This window comes from Trachypithecus francoisi, unplaced genomic scaffold (genome assembly GCF_009764315.1).
Source record: "Trachypithecus francoisi isolate TF-2019V2 unplaced genomic scaffold, Tfra_2.0 Lachesis_group2, whole genome shotgun sequence".
Classification (NCBI taxonomy): domain Eukaryota; kingdom Metazoa; phylum Chordata; class Mammalia; order Primates; family Cercopithecidae; genus Trachypithecus; species Trachypithecus francoisi.
In genome coordinates, this window is record NW_022681465.1 from 163,824,390 (window position 1) to 163,850,533 (window position 26,144).

A 26,144-nucleotide genomic window follows, 5' to 3' on the forward strand; every position below is an offset into this window, starting at 1 on the left:
TTAGTAGCTTTTAAGAAGAAACTTATGTGAATCTTTATCATGTTTTTTCAGCTGGTTCAGCCATTTATTAGATTTATAGTCTTAGGCAAGTTACCTTATCTCACTGTGCCTGAGTTTCCTCGTCTCTAAAGTGGGCATAAGGATAGTACTTATTTCATAGTGTTGTGATGATTAGAAAAGTAAAAATACAAAAGTGTTCCTATTTCTCCACATCCTCTCTAGCACCTGTTGTTTCCTGACTTTTCAATGACTGCCATTCTAACTGGTGTGAGATGGTATCTCATTGTGGTTTTGATTTGCATTTCTCTGATGGCGAGTGATGATGAGCATTTTTTCATGTGTCTGTTGGCTGTATGAATGTCTTCTTTTGAGAAATGTCTGTTTGTATCCTTTCCCCACTTTTTGATGGGGTTGTTTGTTTTTTTCTTGTATATTTGTTTGAGTTCTTTGTAGATTCTGGATATTAGCCCTTTGTCAGATGAGTAGGTTGCAAAAATTTTCTCCCATTCTGTAGGTTGCCTGTTCACTCTGATGGTAGTTTCTTTTGCTGTGCAGAAGCTCTTTAGTTTAATTAGATCCCATTTGTCAATTTTGGCTTTTGTTGCTGTTGCTTTTGGTGTTTTAGACATGAAGTCCTTGCCCATGCCTATGTCCTGAATGGTACTGCCTAGGTTTTCTTCTAGGATTTTTATGGTATTAGGACTAACATTTAAGTCTCTAATCCATCTTGAATTAATTTTCGTATAAGGAGTAAGGAAAGGATCCAATTTCAGCTTTCTACTTATGGCTAGCCAATTTTCCCAGCACCATTTATTAAATAGGGAATCCTTTTCCCATTTCTTGTTTTTCTCAGGTTTGTCAAAGATCAGATGGCTATAGATGTGTGGTATTATTTCTGAGGACTCTGTTCTGCTAGTGGGATTGCAAACTAGTTAAACCATTATGGAAAACAGTATGGCGATTCCTCAAGCATCTAGAACTAGAGGTACCATATGATCCAGCCATCCCATTACTGGGTACATACCCAAAGGATCATAAATCATGCTGCTGTAAAGACACATGCACACGTATGTTCATTGCGGCACTATTCACAATAGCAAAGACTTGGAATCAACCCAAATGTCCATCAGTGACAGACTGGATTAAGAAAATGTGGCACATATACACCATGGAATACTATGGAGCCATAAAAAAGGATGAGTTTCTGTCCTTTGTAGGGACATGGATGCAGCTGGAAACCATCATTCTCAGCAAACTATCGCAAGAACAGAAAACCAAACACCGCATGTTCTCACTCATAGGTGGGAACTGAACAATGAGATCACTTGGACTCGGGAAGGGGAACATCACACACCGGGGCCTATTATGGGTGGAGGGAGGGATTGCATTGGGAATTATACCTGATGTAAATGACGAGTTGATGGGTGCAGCACACCAACATGGCACAAGTATACATATGTAACAAACCTGCACGTTATGCACAGGTACCCTAGAACGTAAAGTATAATAATAAAAAAAATGAAAAAGAAAAAACAGAAGGGGGCGGAAAAAGCCTTTTGGTTTATAAGCCATTTGGAAAATTCTATTCATGAATACTAATTAAGGTAATAGCAAATTACATATATAATAAAAATTAAATATGAATAACAGAATAAAACTGCATATATATTATAGTTACAAATTTATTAATATGCACAAAATATACAAAAAATAATATGCCAAAATATTAGCAGTAGTTAGCCCTAGGTGATGTGATTAATTTACTTTTCCATTCTTTATATTTCTTACTATATCCAACTTTTTTGCCATGCTTCTGTAATCAGGAAAAATTACTTCATAAAATAGCAAAACCAAAGTCATGTTAAAATAAACCTGATCATTGCTCACTTGTGGAAAAAAAATAAAAAAGAAATAAAAAGAATTTAGCCTCTATATACCCTTAGGTTTCCTCACTGATAAAATGCAGTCCCATAGGAAAACACAAAGGAATTGGGCATAGAATTGCTGAGAAATACACATACATTAAATACACATACGTGCATAGATGAGTAAAAATCATAAAGTTTATAGAGTGGTCATATGAAGTCTTCCTGGTATAATAGAAAGAACCGTTAGAAATCAGAAGAATTTTGAGTTCTTACGCAAGCAATTTAGCCTCTATTAACCCTTCGTTTTTCTCATTTTTAAAATGCAAACCCATAGGAAAACACAAAGGAAATGGGCATAGAATTGCTGAGAGATACACATATGTTAAATTTACATGCATATAAAAATAGTTTTTCAAACACCTTTTATTTTGAGGATCAGATACAAATATTTTTATTTTTTCTTGACAGTTAAAGTGTCTTGGTCTCTTTCGAACGCTTCATATTTGTGGTTTTGATTCAGTAATTTAAAAGAGATGGGAACTTCCATACCAAAGACACATTGAAGTTGCCATGATGAAAATTGACACTTATTCGCTTAATAACTTTGATAAGTAATCTAGCACTATTGTCCTTTTCTACTTGGGTGGAAAATAGACATTACCTAACAAAGAAGATTCTTCTCTCACTTCTTTGAAGTCCCATCAATTCTCATGATAAGCCATTTAATTATTTGGGGGAACACTGATTTGAAATGATCCATACTCTTAATATAAACACAGGACCTCTAGGAGGTAGGTTTGGTTGGTTATCACATTTCTATATTATTGCAATGTTGCATGCTATTTTAAGCATACTTAAATGAGGCAGACTTTTAATTTAAGAAAAATATGATATAAAAATAATAGAGCCCTTGACTTTGGGAAATCTATCTTTATGTTTTCGTTGTCCCTACATTATTATGAAAATACCAAGCATCAAATAATAATATGCACCGGTCCAATGTTACGGAAAATTGAAAGTACCAAAATACAAAACAATATAAGCAGACTTGATATATTTAATTACCTTATATGGAACTTAGATTAGAAATTTTCAAGCAACATAGCAGCACTGAACCTCACTCTATATACATATATTCATATTTTGTGTCAGACACTTGAGGAAAAATCCAAAATTTAAAATTTAATATATGATCACTCTAAGAAATACATTTCTTTTTAAATAAAAAAATTGTAGAACAAAAAAAAGAAAAGTAAAAATATGTAATATATTTAGAGTAGTGATATAATATTACTATATACATGGATATATGTGTGTATATACATATGTATATGCATACACACGTGTCACTGTTTCCTCTACCCTGCATTGCTGACAAAGGCCTACACAGGAATATAAGACCATGTGCTTTTTAACATCAGTTATAAGACGTCAGATTTTGGGTTCTATGTGACCTTTGGTATAAAGAAGAACAATGCAAAAAAAAACAAAGTACCTTTGGGACTGTAATCACGTACAAATAGTTTCAATACTATTATCCATTTAAGCAATTGTTTGGCAACTGCTAAGAAAGTTTGAGTGCTACGGTCATGTCACAAGATTCCAAAGTTCTCCAAGGTATTTATGGTAGTAGTGACGTCATCTGGAGGAAAGCCAGTTACACAAAAGATATTGTTTCATGAAATCTATTTCAGGCAGCCGTGTTTGAGGATAACAGCAAGGGACCTGATAAAGTTAGATAAGTGTTTGCCAAAGTGTGTTGCATCCCACACTTGTCTTCAGGAATGCTATTAAATAAAACTATTTTATGAGCAAATAAATTTTGAAGGCTGCCTACTATAACCTCCTCTTGGCAGTTAAGAATGCACAAGAGTACATTAAGGGCCCCTGAAAGTCATGTAGTTTCACCCAATTCGGTCTTTTTTCAACTTCTGATATATCTGACCACAGAATCCTGTTTTGGCATAGTTCTCCTAGTATTCTGTAGAACTGATAGTCCATTGACCACATTTTGGGAAATACTGAGTTAGACTATATTTCTGGATCTAAACTCAGCAGGTGCATTTTGTCCTGACAAGACCTTGACAATCTGAGTTAGACCATATTTCTGGATCTAAACTCAGCAGGTGCATTTTGTCCTGAAAAGACCTTGACATATCAGATTCATCAGTTGTAGGCATTTAATAACCATTTTATGTTGTGTCTACAGGAGAATTAGTCAAGAACCCTAAACAGTTATGTCAACTCGTTTTGACTTGGGGCCAGTTGCTGAAACTTTCTGGATTTTATTTCCTTATCTGTTAATCACATATCAGATCAAACAATTTCTAAGGTGGTCCATGTCTAAAGGTTACTAAAAGAAAAACTTACATAATACTTTACATTTCTGAAAATGCTTGTATACATGCCTCATCTAAGATGAGCTAGATGACTTTTTAAAAGCTGATCACAAAGCCCAATGCCTACCCAGCACTGCAGATTATATTGGAACTTTGCTGAACAATTAGAGTTTACCTTCCCTAGGTAGTGTGTGTCTAGCTTCTTAGACACTTGTCCAGTATTGTCTTAAGTCCAACAGCTCCACTGCAACCTCCCTCAGCATTGCAGGAATACTTATTCATAGTTCATCCACTCAGAGAAGAGAAGCTAAATGCTGATAAGATTTGAAGTGGCTTGGGCTGTAATGCCATGAGTACCTACTGAAGAGAATTTCCATAGCTGAGAAGTACTTGCACACAAGAAGTGAAAGGTCTGAATCCAGGACAACATTCAGCAATCTGAGATGTTGTGATTCTATTTAGAGGTTGTATCAAAGTGGCCAGCGAAGCGTTGAATAGACCAGGCTAATTTATCAACTGAATAAAAGAGTTACAGTCTTAAAACAAGAGAAGGGATAAATGAGTACAGTAAAGAACATTTAATTCAGTGCAAGAACTATTGATCAAACGCAGATAAACTCCCCCAAACTCCCTCACATCATGATGATCCATGCCGCTGGGAGATGGCAGAGCGAGATGGTTAAGAGCATGGATTTTGGTGTCAGATACACTTGTACTTCAGACTCTGGGTCTGTTATGCATCATCTGTGTGACTTTGAACAATTTTATTTAACCTGTCTAAGCCTACTGTCATCATTTGTGGAGGAAAGCTATTCATGCTGACCAAATACAGTTATTATACAGATTAAGTAAAATGATGGATATAAAGTCCTACACAAACTTCATGGTTGGTATATATATGTATATAACAAATAATAAAAGAAGTCATTATAGCAGATTCTTGTCTCTAAAACTTTTATCTTTAAGTGTTTTATGGTGCTAGCCAACTTGTAATTCCAGAATGCCTTTTAATTGTATTGCAGTTTCTGTCCAAATCTACCCAGTTTCAACCATAACTCCTTAAAGAATCATTGCCTCTACACCAAATGCTGTGATATTCTCCATTTCTCTGTGGCGTTGGGAGACAAATACTCCAATATGCATTGAAAGAACTTTCTGGGATGATGGAAATGCTCTTTGTGCCGTCCAGGACAGTGGCCACTAACCATATGTGGCTCTTGACCACTTGACATGTGGCTAGTGTGATTGGGAAGCTGAATGTTTACTTTATGGAATTTAAATTTTAAGTTTAAATTTAGAAAACCACATGTGACTAGTGGCTACTGTTTTGGATCACACAGCTACTGTATATGATTAAAAAAAAAACCCACATTAGTGTGAGATTTTATAACTGCTACAATTGTCAATGTCATGCCACATATTCTGCAGTTGAAAAGCTGTTTTTGATGCTTTTTAAAAAGAGAGCACAGGGTGTTCTTTTCTGGTGATAAGTCATCAACCACATTAGTTAAAACATTTCTACACATAGACTGGAAAGTTTCCCATTTTCACACTGTGAAAGACAAAATATTCTGTAGAAACCTCAGGGATCTATTGAATTTCATTGTAATAATGGTGTGCTGTGACTAAGGACTTGATCTCCTGTGAAGCTAAAGGTTCCATGAAAACAGAAGTAGAATATACATTCTCTGTTTATATGGTACAAAGTTGTAAACCTGTCTATTAAGACACGCTTTTTAATTGTGTTCTTTTTTTTTTTTGTCTACTTGCTCTGTCAAATTTGACTTATATATCTAAAAGTTTTTGCTCTTTTTATTTCACTCTATTTTTTAGTTAGATAAATCTTTTATTCTCTTAATGGATTTTAATTTTAATCCCTATAATACTCTTTCTTGACTCAGTTTAATACTTTTGGAATTACCTTTGGAATTCCATTCTGATGTTGATTATTGCTACTTCCACTTTCTTTTGTATTTTCTTTGGTTTTTCTTCGCCCTTCTGTTTATTTTCCACTCATTTTATTCTGATGGTTTTTTATTTATTTATTTATTTATTTTTATTATTATACTTTAAGTTCTAGGGTACATGTGCATAACGTGCAGGTTTGTTACATATGTATACTTGTGCCATGTTGGTGTGCTGCACCCATCAACTCATCAGCACCCATCAACTCGTCATTTACATCAGGTATTACTCCCAGTGCAATCCCTCCCCCCTCCCCCCTCCCCATGATAGGCCCCGGTGTGTGATGTTCCCCTTCCAGAGTCCAAGTGATCTCATTGTTCAGTTCCCACCTATGAGTGAGAACATGCGGTGTTTGGTTTTCTGTTCTTGCGATAGTTTGCTGAGAATGATGGTTTCCAGCTGCATCCATGTCCCTACAAAGGACAGAAACTCATCCTTTTTTATGGCTCCATAGTATTCCATGGTGTATATGTGCCACATTTTCTTAATCCAGTCTGTCACTGATGGACATTTGGGTTGATTCCAAGTCTTTGCTATTGTGAATAGTGCCGCAATGAACATACGTGTGCATGTGTCTTTATAGCAGCATGATTTATGATCCTTTGGGTATATACCCAGTAATGGGATGGCTGCGTCATATGGTACATCTAGTTCTAGATGCTTGAGGAATCGCCATACTGTTTTCCATAATGGTTGAACTAGTTTACAATGCCACCAACAGTGTAAAAGTGTTCCTATTTCTCCACATCCTCTCCAGCACCTGTTGTTTCCTGACTTTTTAATGATTGCCATTCTAACTGGTGTGAGATGGTATTTCATTGTGGTTTTTATTTGCATTTCTCTGATGGCCAGTGATGATGAGCATTTTTTCATGTGTCTATTGGCTGTATGGCAGCAAAAGCCAAAATTAACAAATGGGATCTAATTAAACTAAAGAGCTTCTGCACAGCAAAAGAAACTACCATCAGAGTGAACAGGCAACCTACAGAATGGGAGAAAATTTTTGCAATCTACTCATCTGACAAAGGGCTAATATCCAGAACCTACAAAGAACTCAAACAAATTTACAAGAAATAAACAAACAACCCCATCAAAAAGTGGGCAAAGGATATGAACAGACATTTCTGATGGTTTTAATATAGACAGGATAGGGCTGAGTTTTGTCATTTTAATCAGATCTATTGATGACTTCATTGTTAGATTAAAAGCTAAGCTTATTCATATTTATTGTGATTTCAGTACATTTTATTTTATTCGCCTCATTGTAAGTATATAAATCATTATATATTGTGGTTTTTCTTTTGTCATTTTTATTATCATTTTGGTTTAATCAATTATACTTCAGTTGTCTACTTTTACCACCCTTCTTTAATTAAGAAATTCTGTGTCCTTTATTGAACTAGTGGTTACCTTCTTATCTTTCACCCTTATATTGAAACACCTGTACCTCTGTTACAACTTTTGTATAATGTCTAAATTGTACAAAATGCCACCCCAAGACATTTTACTTATTCACTTATCCTGGTCCCAAACTGAGATGGTAGGAATAATTTACTAACGAGTCTTCATATGGCAGATACTTTTCCTATCTCTCAGTTCCTGTCGTTATCATTTCAGGCTATTATTAAGTTTTATCTTATCACATGGCTCTTTTGTTTCAAGAATCCGTTCTAAGAAGTTAAAAATGTATAGCCTGTGAATGTTATTTCACTGTATTTTAACTCTCAGGATACACAGGAGAAAACGAATGCTAGCCTATTTAATCTTTGTAGGTAGATTATTCTTTCTGGAAATGGAAGGATTTTTCTCTTTTACTTTTATTTTCAGAGTTCAGAAATTCAGAGATCTCATAAAGCTTTTTCCTTGAGTATATCTTTTTTATTATCATCATTTCTGTCTAGGATGCCGTGAACCATTCTAACCTGAAAGTGTGAAGTTATTTTTCATTTAAACTTAGGATATTTTTTCCCATTACATCTTTATTACTTCTCTACTTGTTTTTTAAATCTTAGTTTGAAATTCATATCATTTGTATTCCAGTTTCTAGGCTCTATGTTGTGACCTATTTATTCCCACTGACTTCCAGACAACTAATTTAGCTTAAAGCAGTGGCCATCCCTTTTTCTGCACTTCTGTTGAGTCTAAATATTGAAAGGATTCACTCTCCTGAACTTAAGGGAGACTTTCTTCTTTTAATTTTTGTCTGTGACATGAATTTTCTCACTAGCAATACTAGTAGGTTATATGGGTTTCCTTGACAATAACACATTTACAGCTGTATAAAATAAGGTCATTTTTATTTTGCAAAGCAGGTAACACAGTACTAGGACCTTTCTGTTGAGATGAGACCGGGGGATGTCCTTGCTCTTGTGACTCTCCTGGTGCTAATGTATAAGAGACAGATATGGCATAAACGTTCTAATTCCAGGAGCCAGGAATGGTTCACTTCCTTACAGACCACTGCCACCACTACCACTGGGCCATCAGTGCCAGCAGGGCCACTTGATCATTACTGTTCCTCATGCAGCAAATAACTTGGAAAGGACTTCCCCTGTGCATTTCAAATGGATTTATGGATAGATGCTACCTGTGTCCTCTTAGAATGTCCTAAGGTCTAATGGTCTTCTAACTTGTTCTTTAGCATTTCCCTAGAACTCTCAAGTAACAATAACTCCATTAATGAATCACATGGCATTTGTGGGCTTACCAGGAGAATCTCAGCACATTTGCTTAGACGTTGTACTGGAAATTACATGTCAGGACAGAATCATAGAGAGAGGTTTTTGTTTTCCTAATACACATTAGTTTCCTCGGAAAGGTGTCATTTACTAGGTTTGATTGACTCAGTAGCATGTACTTGGCTGCTTACATCATTCAGGAGGCATTGATTTGGGCAGACATTTCAGTAAGAAAATAGTACACGGAATCCGTGGGCTTTGTCAGCAAAGTATGTGTAACATTTTCATGGCAGCCACCGTAATCCAGTCTTGTGACCTCATTATTTTTGGACCAAAGATATATAAGATCTGTTCAAGCACCTTGTTTCTATTGGTTCTATTTCTGACTTTGTTGATAATGGGTAAATGTTTTCTGAGTTCGTGTCACTTTTCCCTGAAATACATTCAGGCCTACCTAACGATAGTACAGATTTTTCTTAGATACCATAAAATGTGGTACTTTTAAATTTGACTTGCTTATGATCCATCTTTTTGTGTTAATTGTTTATATCTCTGGCCCCCTTATTACATGTCCAAATATTTTCATCTCTTTAACTTTCTTCTTCAAAAGTGACAATATCCTTCTGCTTAACTAATCTTACTAGTTTTTAATCTTCAGCAATTTTTGTTGTCCTGAAAGTAAGTTAATTGGTTTTGCTCTTGGGAGAGTGCACTTTTAGGTTTATAGGCCGTGAATTTGAGGACCACATCTTTGATGGCCTTCACCCTTATGAAATGTGACATCAAAGATAGCAATTTTGTTTGCATCATTGGCCAGCACCTAATTATCATTACGGCCTCTTCATTCTTAAAGTGCCCTTTGATGTCAGCAGTAGCCTTGTGCTTTGAAAGACTGCAGAGAAAGGTGAAAGCAGCCCTTCTTTGCCAAACCCACATTCCACTGAAATATTACATGATGGTATTAGGTTAGAAATAAAATGCAAAACAACTGTGGTAATTAAAGTAATTACTCATTTATTTGCAGAAACGAAAGTCTTTGATGTTTCTCTGAATGCACAGAGATAATTTCTCCCTGATGTAACATGGCTAGATGGAGACTCATCTTTGGGAGAAACCAGAGGAAAAGCAAACCTGGGCACGCTAATTGGGAGTTAGGAAATTATCCATGGGAGGCAGGAGGAGGCATCTGTGGGGTTGTGACAATACTCATTAGTATGGTGAAGGCAAAGTTACCAAAAGCTGAGAATGCAGATAACCCATGTGTTGGGGTGAAGGAACACAGTGTAGGGGTAAAAGCACACAAGCACTTGGAGTGAAATGGATCTCAAAGTTGAATCTCACTTTCACTTTTCTTTAGCTTTAGGAGTCTCCATATATTACTTAATCTGTGACTTCTATTTGTAAAAATGGCAAAAATACTTTTGGCACGTAGGATAAAAGGATATAGTATATTAAAAGGGCCACTACAAAGTCATATGTACCACACTGTTAATTTTTCTAGTTTTCAATAAATGGGGACAATGAGTTGCTGTCACAATTCAACAACAAGATACTGTTTTTGCCCATTAAATGAATAAAAATTAAACTCTTTGCTTCTACTCTGCATTGGAGGCGGCATGAGGGTACAGACTTCCCGGGCACTACAGATGACAGTGTAAATTGGTGCCATATAATTAGAGAGCACTTCTGCAGTATTTTTCAAGCTGGACAGTTGACCCAGCAGTTCCAGTGTCAGGAATTAGATTGCAGAAAAACTTGCCAAAGTATAGTCAATAAGTATGCTCAAGAGTGCCTATGTAGCACTGTGTGCACTTGAAATCAATTGAAAACAATATAAATATCCATCACAAGGGGCGTGGTCAGTGTCACACGTGACTGTTTCCACGCCCTCCATGATGACTCTGCATCCAAAAAATACTCAAAGTTTATTTTTGTGTTAAATATTCATTTAAATATATTGTTAAATATTGCTTTATTTAAATATAGTTTCAAAAGTCTCCTTACTCACAGAGCTTTCTAAATATTTATTTTTAAAATGCAGTAAAACACACATTGCATAAAATTTGCTGTCTTAATCATTTCTTTTTCTTTTGAGATGGAGTTTTGCTCTTGTTGCCCAGGCTGGAGTGCAGTGCTGCGATCTCTGCTCACCGCAACCTTCACCTCCCGGGTTCAAGCGATTCTCCTGCCTCAGCCTCCCGAGTAGCTGGGATTACAGGCATGTGCCACTATGCCTGGATAATTTTGTATTTTTAGTAGAGATGGGGTTTCTCCGTGTTGGTCAGGCTGGTCTCAAACTCCAGACCTCAGGTGATCTGCCCGCCTCGGCTTCCCAAAGTGCTGGAATTACAGGCGTGAGCCACTGCACCTGGCCTATCTTAATCATTTTTGAGTTCAGGGCATGAAGTACATTCACATTTTTGCACACCCATTGCCCTCATCCATCCACGGAAGTGTTTTTATCTTGTAAAACAGAAATCTCCTTACCCCTTAAACAAACAGCAAGCCCTCATTTTCCTCCCACCCCAAACCCCTGCCAACCACCATTCTACTTTCTGTCTTTATGAATTTGACTACTCTGGATACCTCGTGTAAGTGAAATCATACAGTATTTCCCCTTTCGTGACTGGCTTATTTCGCTCAGCACAATATGCACAAAGTTCATACATGTTGCAACATGTGTCAGAATTTTCTTCCTTTCCAAGGCTGAATAATAGTTTTTGGTACGTATATACCATATTTTGTTATCTATTCATCTGTCAGTGGACGCTTGAGTTGATTCTATCTTTGGTTATTGCAAATAGTGCTGCTGTGAACCTGAGTAGATAAATATCTTTTCAAATGCCTATAGTCTTAACAGATTTTAGTAATCACTTTAAGAGATTTTAAATAATATTTGGTTCTATTTTCATACCTAGTTTATGAAACACTTCCATGCCCTTTGAACTGTTTTATTTATTAAATACATCGGATATCTTTTTTAAGTACTTTCTTAGGTACTTCAGTTGTGCACCTTAAAATGTACTCAACTCCTAAAAGCTAATAAATTAAAAACTACATGTATAAATACTCGAACTTATAATTTTGTAAGACCTGAAGCTTACTTAAATGATCCAATTTTATATATATAAACATAGTGACAATCATCATAACTCTAAATAAGTTACTCAGTACTTTATTTAAAATTGTGGTTAAAATTTAAAATTGTGGTTAAAAGGCAGTCTCTCTCATGCATTAAAAAGAGTTGTTGGCCGGGTGCGGTGGCTCAAGCCTGTAATCCCAGCACTTTGGGAGGCCGAGACGGGCGGATCACGAGGTCAGGAGATCGAGACCATCCTGGCTAACACGGTGAAACCCCGTCTCTACTAAAAATACAAAAAAAAAAAAACTAACCGGGTGAGGTGGCAGGCGCCTGTAGTCCCAGCTACTAGGGAGGCTGAGGCAGGAGAATGGCGTAAACCCAGGAGGCGGAGCTTGCAGTGAGCTGAGATCCGGCCACTGCACTCCAGTCCGGGTGACAGAGCGAGACTCCGCCTCAAAAAAAAAAAAAAAAAAAAAAGTTGTTTTTTTTTTTTTTTTTAAAGACGGTTTCATGGAATAAGCCAAATGTTTTCAACCATTACAGATACATAATATTTGCACAGATTTCTTAAAATAAAAATATTAATTTAACGGCTTTGATTCTCTTAAACATTTTTGTACTTAATTCTAAAATTTCTGAGTTTAAAAGATTCTTAACCTCAAGGAAGGCAATTATATCAGTCATCTGAGTTTATTTAATCTAAAGATTTAGACCGAGCATGAAGTCTGGAGCTGTAGACATCCAGGGCAAATCTTACTGACATGAAGGAAGTGTTTTTATTGCCCCGTATAATTTTGGGTACTGCCTTCTTTGCTTGCTCTGTGATTAGAGATTATATTATATCTGTGATTAGAGATTTTAGATTCTCGTTAGAACCTTATCATTGAAATATATGGAATCTCATTTATAACAAGAACAGAATTGCTGTGTCAAAAACTCCACTGCTCGAAGAAATGAGTCTCCTAGCCAGGATCTTCAGATTAAGTTACACATATTGCACAATTCTTTATTTTACATATTTATGTCTGTAACTCCTATACAAGATGATCACTTTATTGCATGTTGCGTTTCTTGAGTTACCAAGAACATAAATACCTTCTTGCCTAAGTTGAAAAACCATGCAAGTTGATAGGAAATCCTACATTTTTAAATGTGCTTTCCAAGATCAGGTAATTCTTTTCTGTACCAAAGTGATAATGATACCTTATGGCGTTACCTGACTTGCAGTTACAGCATAGAAGGTCTCTAACATTGTCATTCCATTGCACAACTCCAGGGAATTACGTTTACATTCAAGTATGTGGGAAGCTTCTAAGTTACGCAGGGCACAATCTATGCAGTGGTACACTGTAACTGCATTCCACTGACAGTCACATAAATGATATTGTAGCCACATGGGCAATTGATGTATTCTTGTCCTGCTGGCTGTTTTCCCATCTCAAATAGGGCCTCATGGGGACATCTAGTCCGTTGATCTCACTGCTTTCTTTCATTTCTTTATCTGGCAGTCCTTTTCTTACTTTCTGCCTTGTCCAGCATAGATTCCATGGTCTATAATTTCAAAATATGCTAACATTCTACCCTGAGCTTCCTTGCCATTCTATTTTTTCCCCCACATCTGACAGATAAAAGCAAAACCTTGGATGAACCCTGATCTCTGAATGAGCTCAGCTGCCTAGAGTTGCTGGAAAAAGTCACAATAAAAACCTTCTTTCTTAACCCCAAACCCCTTACTAGACTCTGTCTGTCTTTACCTTGAGGAAACTTCTCCAAAGGTTGTCTGGTTGTGCTCACTGTCTTATTTCTTCATCTCCAGCCACTTCCTTAACTCTCTCCAACGTGACTGCAACTTCCCATCACTTCACCAGAAGATCTCTTGCTAAGATCACCAATGACTTGCAGATACATGGAACCAGCCTCCTGCTATTTGGTTGCTCAGCAGCATTCAGTACTGTTGAGCCTCCTTTCTACAGCATATGCTTACTTTGTCCTGTTGGAGTATAATCTCCTGTTGCTCTCCCATCTCTCTGGCTGTCCATTTCCTGTTTCCTCAGCGGCCTCATCCCCTTCCAACCCACCAGCAAATGCTGAAATTCCTCAAGGCTCTATCCTAGACTCGTTTCTGTTTTAACTATATTCTCTCACTCCAAGGGATTTTATCCACACCCATTACTTTGAAAACTACCCAACTCACATGACTCATTAGTGTGCATCTTCAATCCATATATTCTAAGTTGTATAACTGCATTGGATGTCTCCTGTTGGGTGTCTAAAGGCACCTCAATGTAACATGTTGAAAAATGAACCGAAAATCCTGATTGTCTTCTATTATCAGTATATCAGGAAATGACACCATCAGCCATCCTCGTAAGTGAACTAAAATCCTGATCCTACTTTTGGTATCTCTTTCTTCCTCGTCTTCCACATTAACACATTCACCCATTTATTTTTTGAATTCAGGAGTTTTTATTCCAAGCTCTGTTCACTTGTACAATTTCTGGTTCCACTGTATCTTGCGTCTTGATCATGGATTTCTAAAAGATTTCCTAGCATCTACTCTTAATACTTTCTGTCTGTTCTTTACACATAAGCCAGATTGATCTTTTTCAGAATACAAATATAAGCATGTCATTCCATGCCAGAAAGAACTGTCCCTCCATTGAACTTTATTTTATTTTTTTTATTTTTTATTTTTTATTTTTTTGAGACAGAGTCTTTCTCTGTCGCCCAGGCTCGAGTGCAGTGGCGCGATCTTGGCTCATTGCAATCTCTGCCTCCTCGGTTCACACCATTCTCCTGCCTCAGCCTCCCAAGTTGCTGGGACTACAGGCGCCCACCACCATGCCCAGCTAATTTTTTTTGTATTTTTAGTAGAGACGGGGCTTCACCGTGTTAGCCAGAATGGTCTTGATCTCCTCTCCAGCCTCATCCTTCACCGAGCTCCTCTCTTATATGAGCCACACATTACCCTGGGTGCACCTTGCTTCCACCGTTTCATAGGGCCTTTGTACTTTATGCCCTGTTGGCCTTTTCCGTTTCCCCCAACAAACTGTAAATTAACTCTAAACGGTCAAAGATGTTGGTGCTCTCTTCCCTCACTTTCTTCTGTATGTCTCCTTTCCCCTCTCTTTCTCATTCACCATTTTCCCCTCACTGTTATAGCCCCAGAGCCCAGAACAATATCTAGTATATACTAGTCACTCAATAAATTCAGTTGTAGACTTAATTTCCAAGTTATACGATTAAGAGAACACTCAAGCTTCAGAACACTGTATATAAATAATTCAAAAAGGTAAATGTAAGAGATGGTTAACTGTGGTTTTATTTAGAAAAAAGTATCACAAATCTCAACATGTTATGAAAAGGGCATTTTATTTTTTCTGTATGGTTTGGATTTTAGCAAGTGTATTATATTTTATTTTAAGAATGTCTAATTTTCTAAACTTACATTTTCTATAAACAATAATGCTCAACTTTGGTTTCCTAGCATGATTTATCATCTCTATATAAAAAGGACTTGTGAAATTACAGCAAAATTCCCAAGCAAATGTGTTTATTTAATGTAAAATGTGAACATAGATTATAATAAAAAAGATAGAAAACAGCAAATATTAACAAAGATGTGGAAGAACTAGAACCGTCATACATTGCTGAGGATAATATAAAATGGTGCAGCTATTCTGGAAAATAATTTGGCAGTTTCATAGAAAGTTAAATGTATATTTGTCAAATAACAGTTTCTTAGAAAGTTAAATGTATATTTGTCAAATAAGTAGCTTCACTCTTAAGTAACTACCAAGAGAAATAAAAACATGTATCCACACCAAGACTTTCATGCAAATGTTCATTGCAGCATTATTTATAATATCCCAAAAGTAAAAACAACCCAGATGGCCATAGACTGGTTAACAGATGTGGTATAGCCATACAATGGAAATTTAGTCAGCAATTAGAAGAAATGAAGTACTGATCCATGCTACTGTATGGTCCTGATGAACTATGCTAGGTGAAAGACGCAAGACAAAAAAAGACCATGCGTTGTATGATTTCACTTACATTAATTGTCCAGAGAAATAAAATGTATAGTCACAGAAACTAGATGAGTGGCTCACGGAGGCTGAGACGGGGAATGGACACAAGCTCTTTTTGGGTGATGAAAATGTTCTAAAACTGAATTGTGGTGATGGTTGCTTCATTCAATGAATTTACTAAAAACCACTGAATTTGACACTTAAAACAGGTGAATTATGGTAGGTAAATTACACTTTCCTATAGTTATTGGAAAAAGCAAAACAATGGGCAGCCAAAGTTCTTGATGAGCTTGCTAACTGCACTAATTGTTTAATGTGGATGAAAAGGGAAATTGCATAAGCAAATTAACATGCCTAGGCCGGGCGCGGTGGCTCAAGCCTGTCATCCCAGCACTTTGGGAGGCCGAGGCGGGCGGATCACAAGGTCAGGAGATCGAGACCATCCTGGCTAACACAGTGAAACCCCGTCTCTACTAAAAAATACAAAAAAATTAGCCGGGCGAGGTGGCGGGCGCCTGTAGTCCCAACTACTCGGGAGGCTGAGACAGGAGAATGGTGTAAACCCAGGAGGCGGAGCTTGCAGTGAGCCGAGATCCAGCCACTGCACTCCAGCCTGGGCACAGAGCAAGACTCCGTCTCAAAAAAAAAAAAAAAAATGCCTTGTTGCACTTAGATATTAGAAAGTCGAACTAGCAATATTTGTGTTTCACAGCCTAATTTTTAACAAAATTTTCTTGGTCACATCATAATGTGGAACATAACTGTTTATAGGTCACTAGTTCCAACATACTAAGTGATAAGCGGTTTTCCCCTTTTACGCTTAGTTAACACGCTGCAAATATGCTTGTGACTATGAATGGTTAGCATGGTATACATCAGTATTTTTCCCACAGTGCAACTTTTATGAAGAGAATGCATGGCCAATCAAAATTGATTAAGGTCTTTTAAGGACTCTTTTGTCCATAATTAAACTGCAGGTAGAGTTTGGGACAGGATGTTTTAACCCTATCAGGAAATTTAAATGCTTCTACAGTATCTAGTATTTGTTCTTATTTTATATGATAGTAATTCTTGAATTAGTAGATAAGATTGTAAGTTTAAATTTTAAAGTATTTAGTTACCAACCAGAAAGCAAATTGTCATCATATACAAACATAAGTTCACCATCCTGGCTAACACGGTGAAACCCCCGTCTCCACTAAAAATACAAAAAATTAGCTGGGCAAGGTGGTGGGAGGCTGTAGTCCCAGCTACTCAGGAGGCTAAGGCAGGAGAATGGCATGAACCCAGGAGGTGGAGCTTGTAGTGAGCCGAGATCATGCCACTGCACTCCAGCCTGGGCGACAGAGCGAGACTCCCTCTCAAAAACAACAACAACAACAACAACAACAACGAAACAACAACAAAAAACAAACATAGGTTCAACATATTTTGTAAGGAGTAAAATGTAAGCAAAGCAAATAAGAAATGGTCAACTCTATTCCTGCCAAGGGGAAGGCTGCCTTAATTAGTGACTTCAACAAGAAAGGTCATTTGCAGAGGACAAAGAGCTGTCCTTGTCCAGATATTCCCCTTCTTCACAGAGACTGTACTGAGAGGACATAATTTTAAGATGTAGTTAAGGGAATGAATCTACTGACAAGTTGGTTTATTTATAGATTTGGTTATGAGGGAGACTCTGCAGACTTTGTTCCTGGAATCCTAAAAGTGCATAGAATGTGAACATGGGTATTCGCACATCAATCTAAAAACAATATGTGTTTTTATATTTTTTTGCAAAAAAAAAGACTTTTCCCCACGTGTTCAGAACTTGATATAACTTATAATTAGGAATTTAATATTTGTTTAAAATGGCAAAATATGTATGTCTGAAGGACAACAGGATAGATTTTAAAAGTTTGCAACCTGACAATTTGCAGTATAGGAAGTGTGCGTATTTCTAAGGTTGACATATCTTCACGTATACTCCAAAGATCTTTTTCAAAAATGAGACTTGCAGCCAGCACATCTGTTGTTCTTATGCAAGGGATTAAGATGAGCTATTTTTGTTGAAGTTCAGCTGCAGAGTAACAATGTTAAAATGGCTTGCCAAAAAATTACCTATTCTCGATTTTGTTTCTTTGTGTTGAACTTTTAAACTGTTCTTTGCTTCTATCCGAGACAGCCTCAGTCTTCTTGAAAGCAAATTGAAGTTTTTTGTGGTTATAAGGTTTTGGTTGTTGTACTGCAGCATTTATATGGTATCTAAGGCTTCCTAGCTTAGCATTTTGGATGTTAAATTATATCCAAGTTTGATTTTCCTAGAAACAGCTTTTCATGAAAATTATACCAACATTATTGACTCTTCCTTCTTTAAATGTCAGATAGTTTTGTTCTCATAAATCTCTGAATTAAATCTGTGTAGCTTTCCCCTTGGAGTAGAAAAATATCATTTGTGTTAGACCTTATCAAGAAGCCTGAGTGGTATTTTGTATTCCCAAGGATTAATAAACTGCATTGATACAATCCCTGTGTGTAAGGAAAAACACACAACTTTTTCACGTATTTCTGTTGTGTTTTATAGCAAATGAGAATAATTGCATTGGTCAGTCCTCAGAAAACTGACCTTTCTCTGATTTCTTGTCTCTCTCAAAATAGCAACAACAAAAAAGCTGAAATTTAAAATTATTTAGTTCATGATTCCTTTCTGTTTTACCAATCATCCAAAATTTCACTGAAGTAAATCCTAGAAGAAAGGAGGATAGAGTAGAAATACCCAGTACTAACTTTCAAACTGCCTGCAATCTAAATCAGCCCCTCTGAAACTCCCAGGTGCATGTTAATGCACTGTCTTGTTAAAAATGCAGAACCCAGGTTAGTGGGTCAGGGGTAGGGCTTGAGTCTGCATTTCTACCCAGTCCCAAAGTGATACTGATGCTGCCAATCCATAGAAACCTTGAAAGGCAGGGATCTAAATTGACTTAATATTCATAGAAGAATTTGTCTATGTATCACACATGCCATACATTTGCTAAGGCTTTTGTTATGACCGTAACAGAGTTGGACAATATACAATCACCTGCTAGAGAGGAGCGATCATATAATATTAACTTACCCATAAAGAATGCATGATATGTGCCTATTCATGAGGTCTTCCTAACTTCGCTACTCGTAGAACTAAACTGACTGACACAGAAACAGAAATCAGATTGTTAGAACTGAATATAGGCAGTTTAGACTGCCCAAATATATGTGATATGGAAGAAGCATATCTTTATTGATTCATTTTAATTTTCTAAATTCTTGTTCACCTCATCAGAAAAGAAAATCTCTGCTAAGTAAAGAGGAGTCATTAATGCTGATGCCTTCAGGGCCCAGGAAGGGAACATCAGTGAATGTACTGAGCTGGGACTTAGTGGGTGACTGGGGCTGTGGTGTCCTGGAGAAAACACACTTCATCCCACCAGTGCTGTGTGGCATGGCAGGTCTAGCATGATCAGAACTTCCAATTTTTCAAGAAAAGCCAGAAATACAAATTTCATGTGGAATTTCCCAAGTTTACAATGTTGGCTACTAATTTAAATTCTGTAAAAGTATTATTCAGGCCAAGAAGACACATCTGTATCCCAGACACAGCCCTGAGCCACCCATTTACAGTGTCTAGTGTGGAGTACATTGAAATCTCTTAAGGTACTTCTCATGACTGGAAAATTATGAATTCTTAACATGAAACTCTCTAGCCTTTTGTCTTTGGACACTTTGGTCAGAAGAAATAGTCTCTGTTTTATGCATTTGGAGGCACTAGTATAAGATTAGTATATGATCATAAAACCTGTCTTTCTTTCTTCTCTCACATTCCAGATTACAGGACAGGCCCGTGTTTCACTCAGGTCAACAACCAGATGTGCCAAGGGCAGCTGACAGGCATTGTCTGCACGAAGACTCTGTGCTGTGCCACCATTGGACGGGCGTGGGGCCATCCCTGTGAGATGTGTCCAGCCCAGCCTCAGCCCTGCCGGCGGGGTTTCATCCCCAACATCCGTACTGGAGCTTGCCAAGGTGAGTCAGCTGTCTGCCTGTGAACACCATCGCAGACATGCCACTTCTCTTTTTACTGGAGTTGGAGAATCTGGCACTGTGGATGGTAGCTTTTAACAGAGTATCGATTTCCAATAGTGGCCTCGTTAACAAGCCTGACCAGAGAAGGTTTGTCTTTTAGCCACCTAATAAATAATTGTTTCAACTCTTGATATTCGTGGAGAAGAGAAAGAGATGAAGAATTGGGGGAAATGTAATAATACAGTGTAAAATATTTAATACAATCAGAGGATGAACCACTCTATTTTCATCTAGATGGCATGACTCCTCCCTGAACTATACACATGTAAATACCCAGGAAAAACCTATTTTTTCTCTCCTTGTCTCATTCAAGTTATGAGAACCTGAACCCAAGTAACAAGGAGAAGAAAACCACCTAATATTTGCCCTCGGTCATTGTGAATAGTGTCTTCAAAGACAAAATGTGAACTCTCTCCATGATTGCAGTTATTACAGAGTTTGTAACCTGGATTGATCGTAATCTCTGGGTTTTGACACTCCCTAACTACGTTCATGACACTGATTTCTATATTAGGACCAGATCGGGGCCCTAAGGATGCTACCTTAGTAGACTACGATCCAAGTAGCCAAACATTGTTACCTATTTGCTGGTTAATTATTTTAATTAATTTTCAGCGGCCGCAATTCTTACCTTTTTCTAGCAACTTCTCTGATATCGTATGTCTTAAATCCATTTTTAGAGCTCGGAAATGGTCTCCTAATGACTTCTCAAATGGCGGTTGCCTTCATATTGCATAGCAGTAAGATCACAGGAAAATATAAATGATTTTTGTATCATTCACAGAAATATTATTATTCATATTTGAGACTTGGAGAGTTAGGGTTATTTTCTATAATTAAAACATGTACAAACTTAGATCCAAAGTCTTTCAAATTGATTTTAGTAAGCTGTGTCACAAGTGAAGATGTTATCTATTGGGCCTGTGCGAATCTTATGTTGTAGAAAGTCTGTCCAGTGTCCTAAATCTTAAACGAGAATTATAGCTTGGGGAGTGCATACGTAACTTTAGTTCGTTGAATAATAAAATGTGAGTGTTCTGCATAACTTTGTACATGTGTCCCTGACAGCAGCATCCACAGAGTTTTGCTAGTGTTGTGGTTTTATAAAAGGTATATTTTTTAAATAGTCTATTTGTAAAATTGTTTTGAATCAGAACTACGGAGATACCTAGGGGATGACTATATAACTCAAAAATTTACCAACTTTATATTTAATCACATATGAAAACTCACTTATGTAGGCTGTGGACTTAGAATAGTTCATTTTAGTGATGAACACAGTTCAGGCCTTAATGATGAAGATTGAGTCAAATGCCATTTTTAATGTGTTGTTTACTACGGATAGTAAAATTCTATCTTTTGGTATGAATATTAGACTGATTATATAGAGTTCCTGATAGTGCAACAATTTCTTCTATAGGAAGATATTCTATATTATATTCTATCTGTCTTTACTGTGTTCCATATAGTCTTTACTAAATCTTAATATGTAGATTACCATGTAATTTACATATTATAATCTATAGTGGATATAGATTATTACTAAAAATAAAATACTATATTGATTTGCTAGTTTAATAATGATTGGATTTACTGTAGTACTAATTTTTGTTTGCTACGTTCTAACATACTAACTGATTTTCTTTGTTGTTTTTAATTCTCTTTTGGCTAGAATGTAAACTGTATGAGTGCAGAAATCTTTTTCACTTACTGATGTCTCAGACATCTAGAACAGTGCATAATATATAGTAGAAGCTTAGCAAGTACCTTTTGAATTAATAAATGACATTAAGATTGAAATACTTCAAAACCCACTATTTCAGAGAAAGAAACAGGTCAGGTTAAGAAAAGCCTTTAGCTTCAACCAAAACATTCCAAATTATTGACTTTCCTCATGTTCTGTATTTATACTTACGCTTTTTTACTTTCATACTTTGTCAGAGGCCTAGTGTTTTCCTAAATATAATTATAAAAAATGTGTCATCTGATCTCAAACTTTCTGAATGTCCTTTAGGCTGTAGTAATGTATGAAGGATTACTTATTTCATTTTGTTTATGCAGCAAAGATAAGTTTCAGGCTCCATTTGCCTAAAAATCTAAGGAATGAACACAGTAACAGGAACAAAATGAAATTTGCCACATGATTAAAATGTCTGGAAAAGCACATTGAAAAATTCTGCTTTATTTCAAAATCGTGGCATAGTCAGAAAGTTCTCAATTAAATACTAATCTATAGTTCAGGCTATTTTAAGACATCTTACTGTGATTTCATTTTTTCCCTTTAAATTCCTAGACTGTTTCCTGAATACTTATGCCAAATTAATTTGGAAGAGATGGGGCATGAAAAAATAACACATCAAAACATGGTACATATATGTCATTAAAAATAATAGTGATCTTTTTTATAGGATGATTGAAAAGTTTTATAGAGTTAAAAATAAATTTCAAGCATGTGGATAGCTGTAAATAGCTTAACACTAGCTCTAAATCATGGTTCTTTTGAAATTCCGAGGATAATGATATCCTGTAGCTGATGCAATTAGTTGTGAATGAAACATGCTCTTGTAATAAACAGGGTAGCTGTGGAAAATGAGGGACAACAGGAAATTAAGATAATACTTAAAGAATTAAGCTGCGAGAAAATCAGTAATTTTATTTTATTTAAAATAAAATAAAATATTTTCCAGAAAAGCAAATGCTGAGGGATTTTGTTACCACCAGGCCTGCTCCGCAAGAGCTCATAAAAGAAAAGAATAGATGTGCAGAACGTGCAGCTTTGTTACAAGAGTATATGTGTGCCATGCTGGTTTGCCACACCTACTGACCCATCCTCTAAGTTCCCTCCCCACACCCCACAACAGGCCCTGGTGTGTGTTATTCCCCTCTCTGTGTCCACATGTGTTCAATGTTCAACTCCCACTTTTGAGTGAGAACATGTGGTGTTTGGTTTTCTGTTCCTGTGTTAGTTTCCAGAGGATGATGGCTTCCAGCTTCATCCATGTCCCAGCAAAGGACATGAAATCATCCTTTTTATGACTGCATCATATTCCATGGTGTATATGTACCACATTTTCTTTATCCAGTCTATCATTGGTGGGCATTTGGGTTGGTTCCATGTCTTTTCTATTGTAAATAGTGCTGCAGTAAACATATGTGGGCATGTGTCTTTATAGTAGAATGATTTATAATTCACTGGGTATACACCCACTAATGGGATTGCTGGGTCAAATGGTATTTCTGGTTTAAGACCCTTGAGGAATCGCCGTACTGTCTTCCACAATGGTTGAACTAATTTATATTTCCACCAACAGTGTAAAAGCATTCCTATTTCTCCACAGCCTCGCCAGCATCTTCTGTTTCCTGACTTTTTAATAATCATCATTCTGAACAGTGTGAGATGGTGTCTCATTGTGGTTTTGATTTGCATTTATCTGATGATCTGTGATGAACTTTTTTCATATGTTTGTTGGCCACATAAATGCTTTCTTTTGAGAAGTGTCTGTTCATATCCTTTGCCCACTTTTTGAGGAGGTTGTTTGTCTTTTTCTTGTAAATATGTTTAAGTTCCTTATAAATTCCAGATATTAGACCTTTGTCAGATGGGTAGATTGCAAAAATTTTCTCCCATTCTGTAGATTACCTGTTCACTCTCATCATAGTTACTTTTGCTGTGCAAAAGCTCTTTAGTCTAATTCAATCACATTTGTCAATTTTGGCTTTTGCTGCAATTGCTTTTGGCATTTTTGTCTTGAAGTCTCTCCCCATGCCTATGTCCTGAATGGTATTACTTAGGTTTTCTTCTAGGGTTATTATGGTTTTGGATTGTACATTTAAGTCTTTAATCCATCTTGATTTTTATATAAGGTGTAAGGAAGGAGTCCAGTTTCAGTTTTCTGCATATGGCTAGCCAGTTTTCTCAGCACCATTTACTAATTACTTTCCCCTATGCTTGTTTTTGTCAGGTTTGTTGAAGATCAGATGGTTCTAGGTGTGTAGTGTTATTTCTGAGGTCTCTATTCTGCTCCGTTGGTCTATATGTCTGTTTTGGTTCCAGTACTATGCTGTTTTGGTTACTGTAGCCTTGTAGTATAGTTTGAAGTCAGGTAGCATGATGCATCCAGCTTTGTTCTTTTTGCTTAGGATTGTCTTGGCTATACCGGGCCTTCTTTGATTTCATGTGAAATTTAAAGTAGTTTTTTTCTAATTCTGTGAAGAATGCCAATGGTAGTTCAATGGGAATAGCACTGAATCTATAAATTACTTTGGATAGTATGGCCATTTTCACAATATTGATTCTTCCTATCCATGAGGACTGAATGTTTTTCCATAGTTTGTGTCCTCTGTTATTTCCTTGAGCAGTGGTAATTGCTCCTTTGTAATTCTCCTTTAAGAGGACTTTCACATCCCCCGTAAGTTGTATTCCTAGGTATTTTATTCTCTTTGTAGCAATTGTGAATGGGATTTCACTCATGATTTGGCTCTCTGTTTGTCTATTATTGGTGTATAGGAATGCTTATGATTTTTGCACACCGATTTTGTATCCTGAGACAGTTTAAGGAGATTTGGGGCCGAGACAATGCAGTTTTCTAAATATACAATCATGTCATTTGCAAACAGATACAATTTGACTTCCTCTCTTCCTATTTGAATCTCCTTTATTTCTTTCTCTTGCCTGATTGCCCTGGCCAGAACTTCCAATACTATGTTGAATAGGAGTGGTGAGAGAGGGGATCCTTGTCTTGTGCCAGTTTTCAAAGAGAATGCTTCCACCTTTTGCCCATTCACTATGATATTGGCTGTGGGTTTGCCATAACTAGCTCTTACTATTTTGAGATGTGTTCCATCAATACCTGGTTTATTGAGAGTTTTTAACATGAAGGGATGTTGAATTTTATCGAAAGTCTTTTCTGCATCTATTAAGATAATCATGTGGTTTTTGTCTTTGGTTCTGTTTATGTGATGGATTACATTTATTGATTTGTGTATGTTGAACCATTGAACCAGCTTTGCATCATGAAGCTGACTTGATGGTGGTGGATAAGTTTTTTGATGTGCTGCTGGATTCAGTTTGCCAGTATTTTATTGAAGATTTTCACAATTTGTTGTTGTTGTTTTAGCAAGTTTGTTGTTGTTATTGTGGTTGTTGTTGTGTCTCTGCCAGGTTTTGGTATCAGGATGATTCTGGCTTCATAAAATGAATTAGGGAGGAGTCCCTTATTTTCAGTTGTTTGGAACAGTTTCAGAAGGAATGATACCAGCTCCTCTTTGTATTTCTTGTAGAATTCAGCTTGAATCCGTCTGGTCCTGAGCTTTTTTTGGTTGGGAGGCTATTAGTTACTGCCTCAATTTCAGAGCTTGTTAGTGGTGTATTCAGGGTTTCAACTTCTTCCTGGTTGAGTCTTGGTAGGGTGTATGCATCCAGGAATTTATTCATTTCTACTAGATTTTCTAGTTTATTTATCTAGAGATGTTTATAGTATTCTCTGATGGTAGTTTGTATTTCTTTGGGGTCAATGGTGATATCCCCTGTATCATTTTTTATTGTGTCTATTTGATTCTTCTCTCTTTTCTTCTTTATTAGTCTAGTTAGCAGTCTATCAATTTCATTAATTTTTTTTAAAACACCAGCTCCTTTTTTTGGAGAGCTTTTCTTGTCTCTAACTCCTTCAATTCTTCTCTGATCTTAGTTATTTCTTGTCTTCTGCTAGCTTTTGGATTAGTTTGCTCTTGCCTCTCTAGCTCTTTTAATTGTGATGTTAGGGTGTCAATTTGAGATCTTTCTAGCTTTCTGATGTAGGCATTAAGTAATATAAATTTTGTTCTTAACACTGCTTTAGCTGTGTCCCAGAGATTCTGATATGTTGTCTCTTTGTTCTCATTAGTTTCAAAGAACTTCTTGATTTCTGCCTCACTTTCAATATTTGCCCAGGAGTCATTCAGCAGCAGGTTGTTCAATTTTCATGAAATTGTGTGGTTTTGACTGAGTTTCTTAATCCTGAGTTTTAATTTGATTGCACTGTGGTCTGAGAGACTGTTTGTTATTATTTCAGTTCTTTTGCATTTGCTGAGGAATGTTTTACTTC

At 36.6% G+C, this 26,144-nt stretch overlaps 1 protein-coding gene across 1 annotated transcript in view; it reads left to right on the top strand.

The window, feature by feature from the left end:
* Positions 1-26,144, top strand: part of FBN2 (fibrillin 2) — a 285,838-nt gene that overhangs the window by 59,609 nt on the left and 200,085 nt on the right. The window contains exon 6 of the mRNA XM_033181363.1: positions 19,804-20,001. Within this exon, the coding sequence (XP_033037254.1) occupies positions 19,804-20,001 (198 nt within the window). The remainder of the gene's footprint in view (positions 1-19,803; positions 20,002-26,144) is intronic.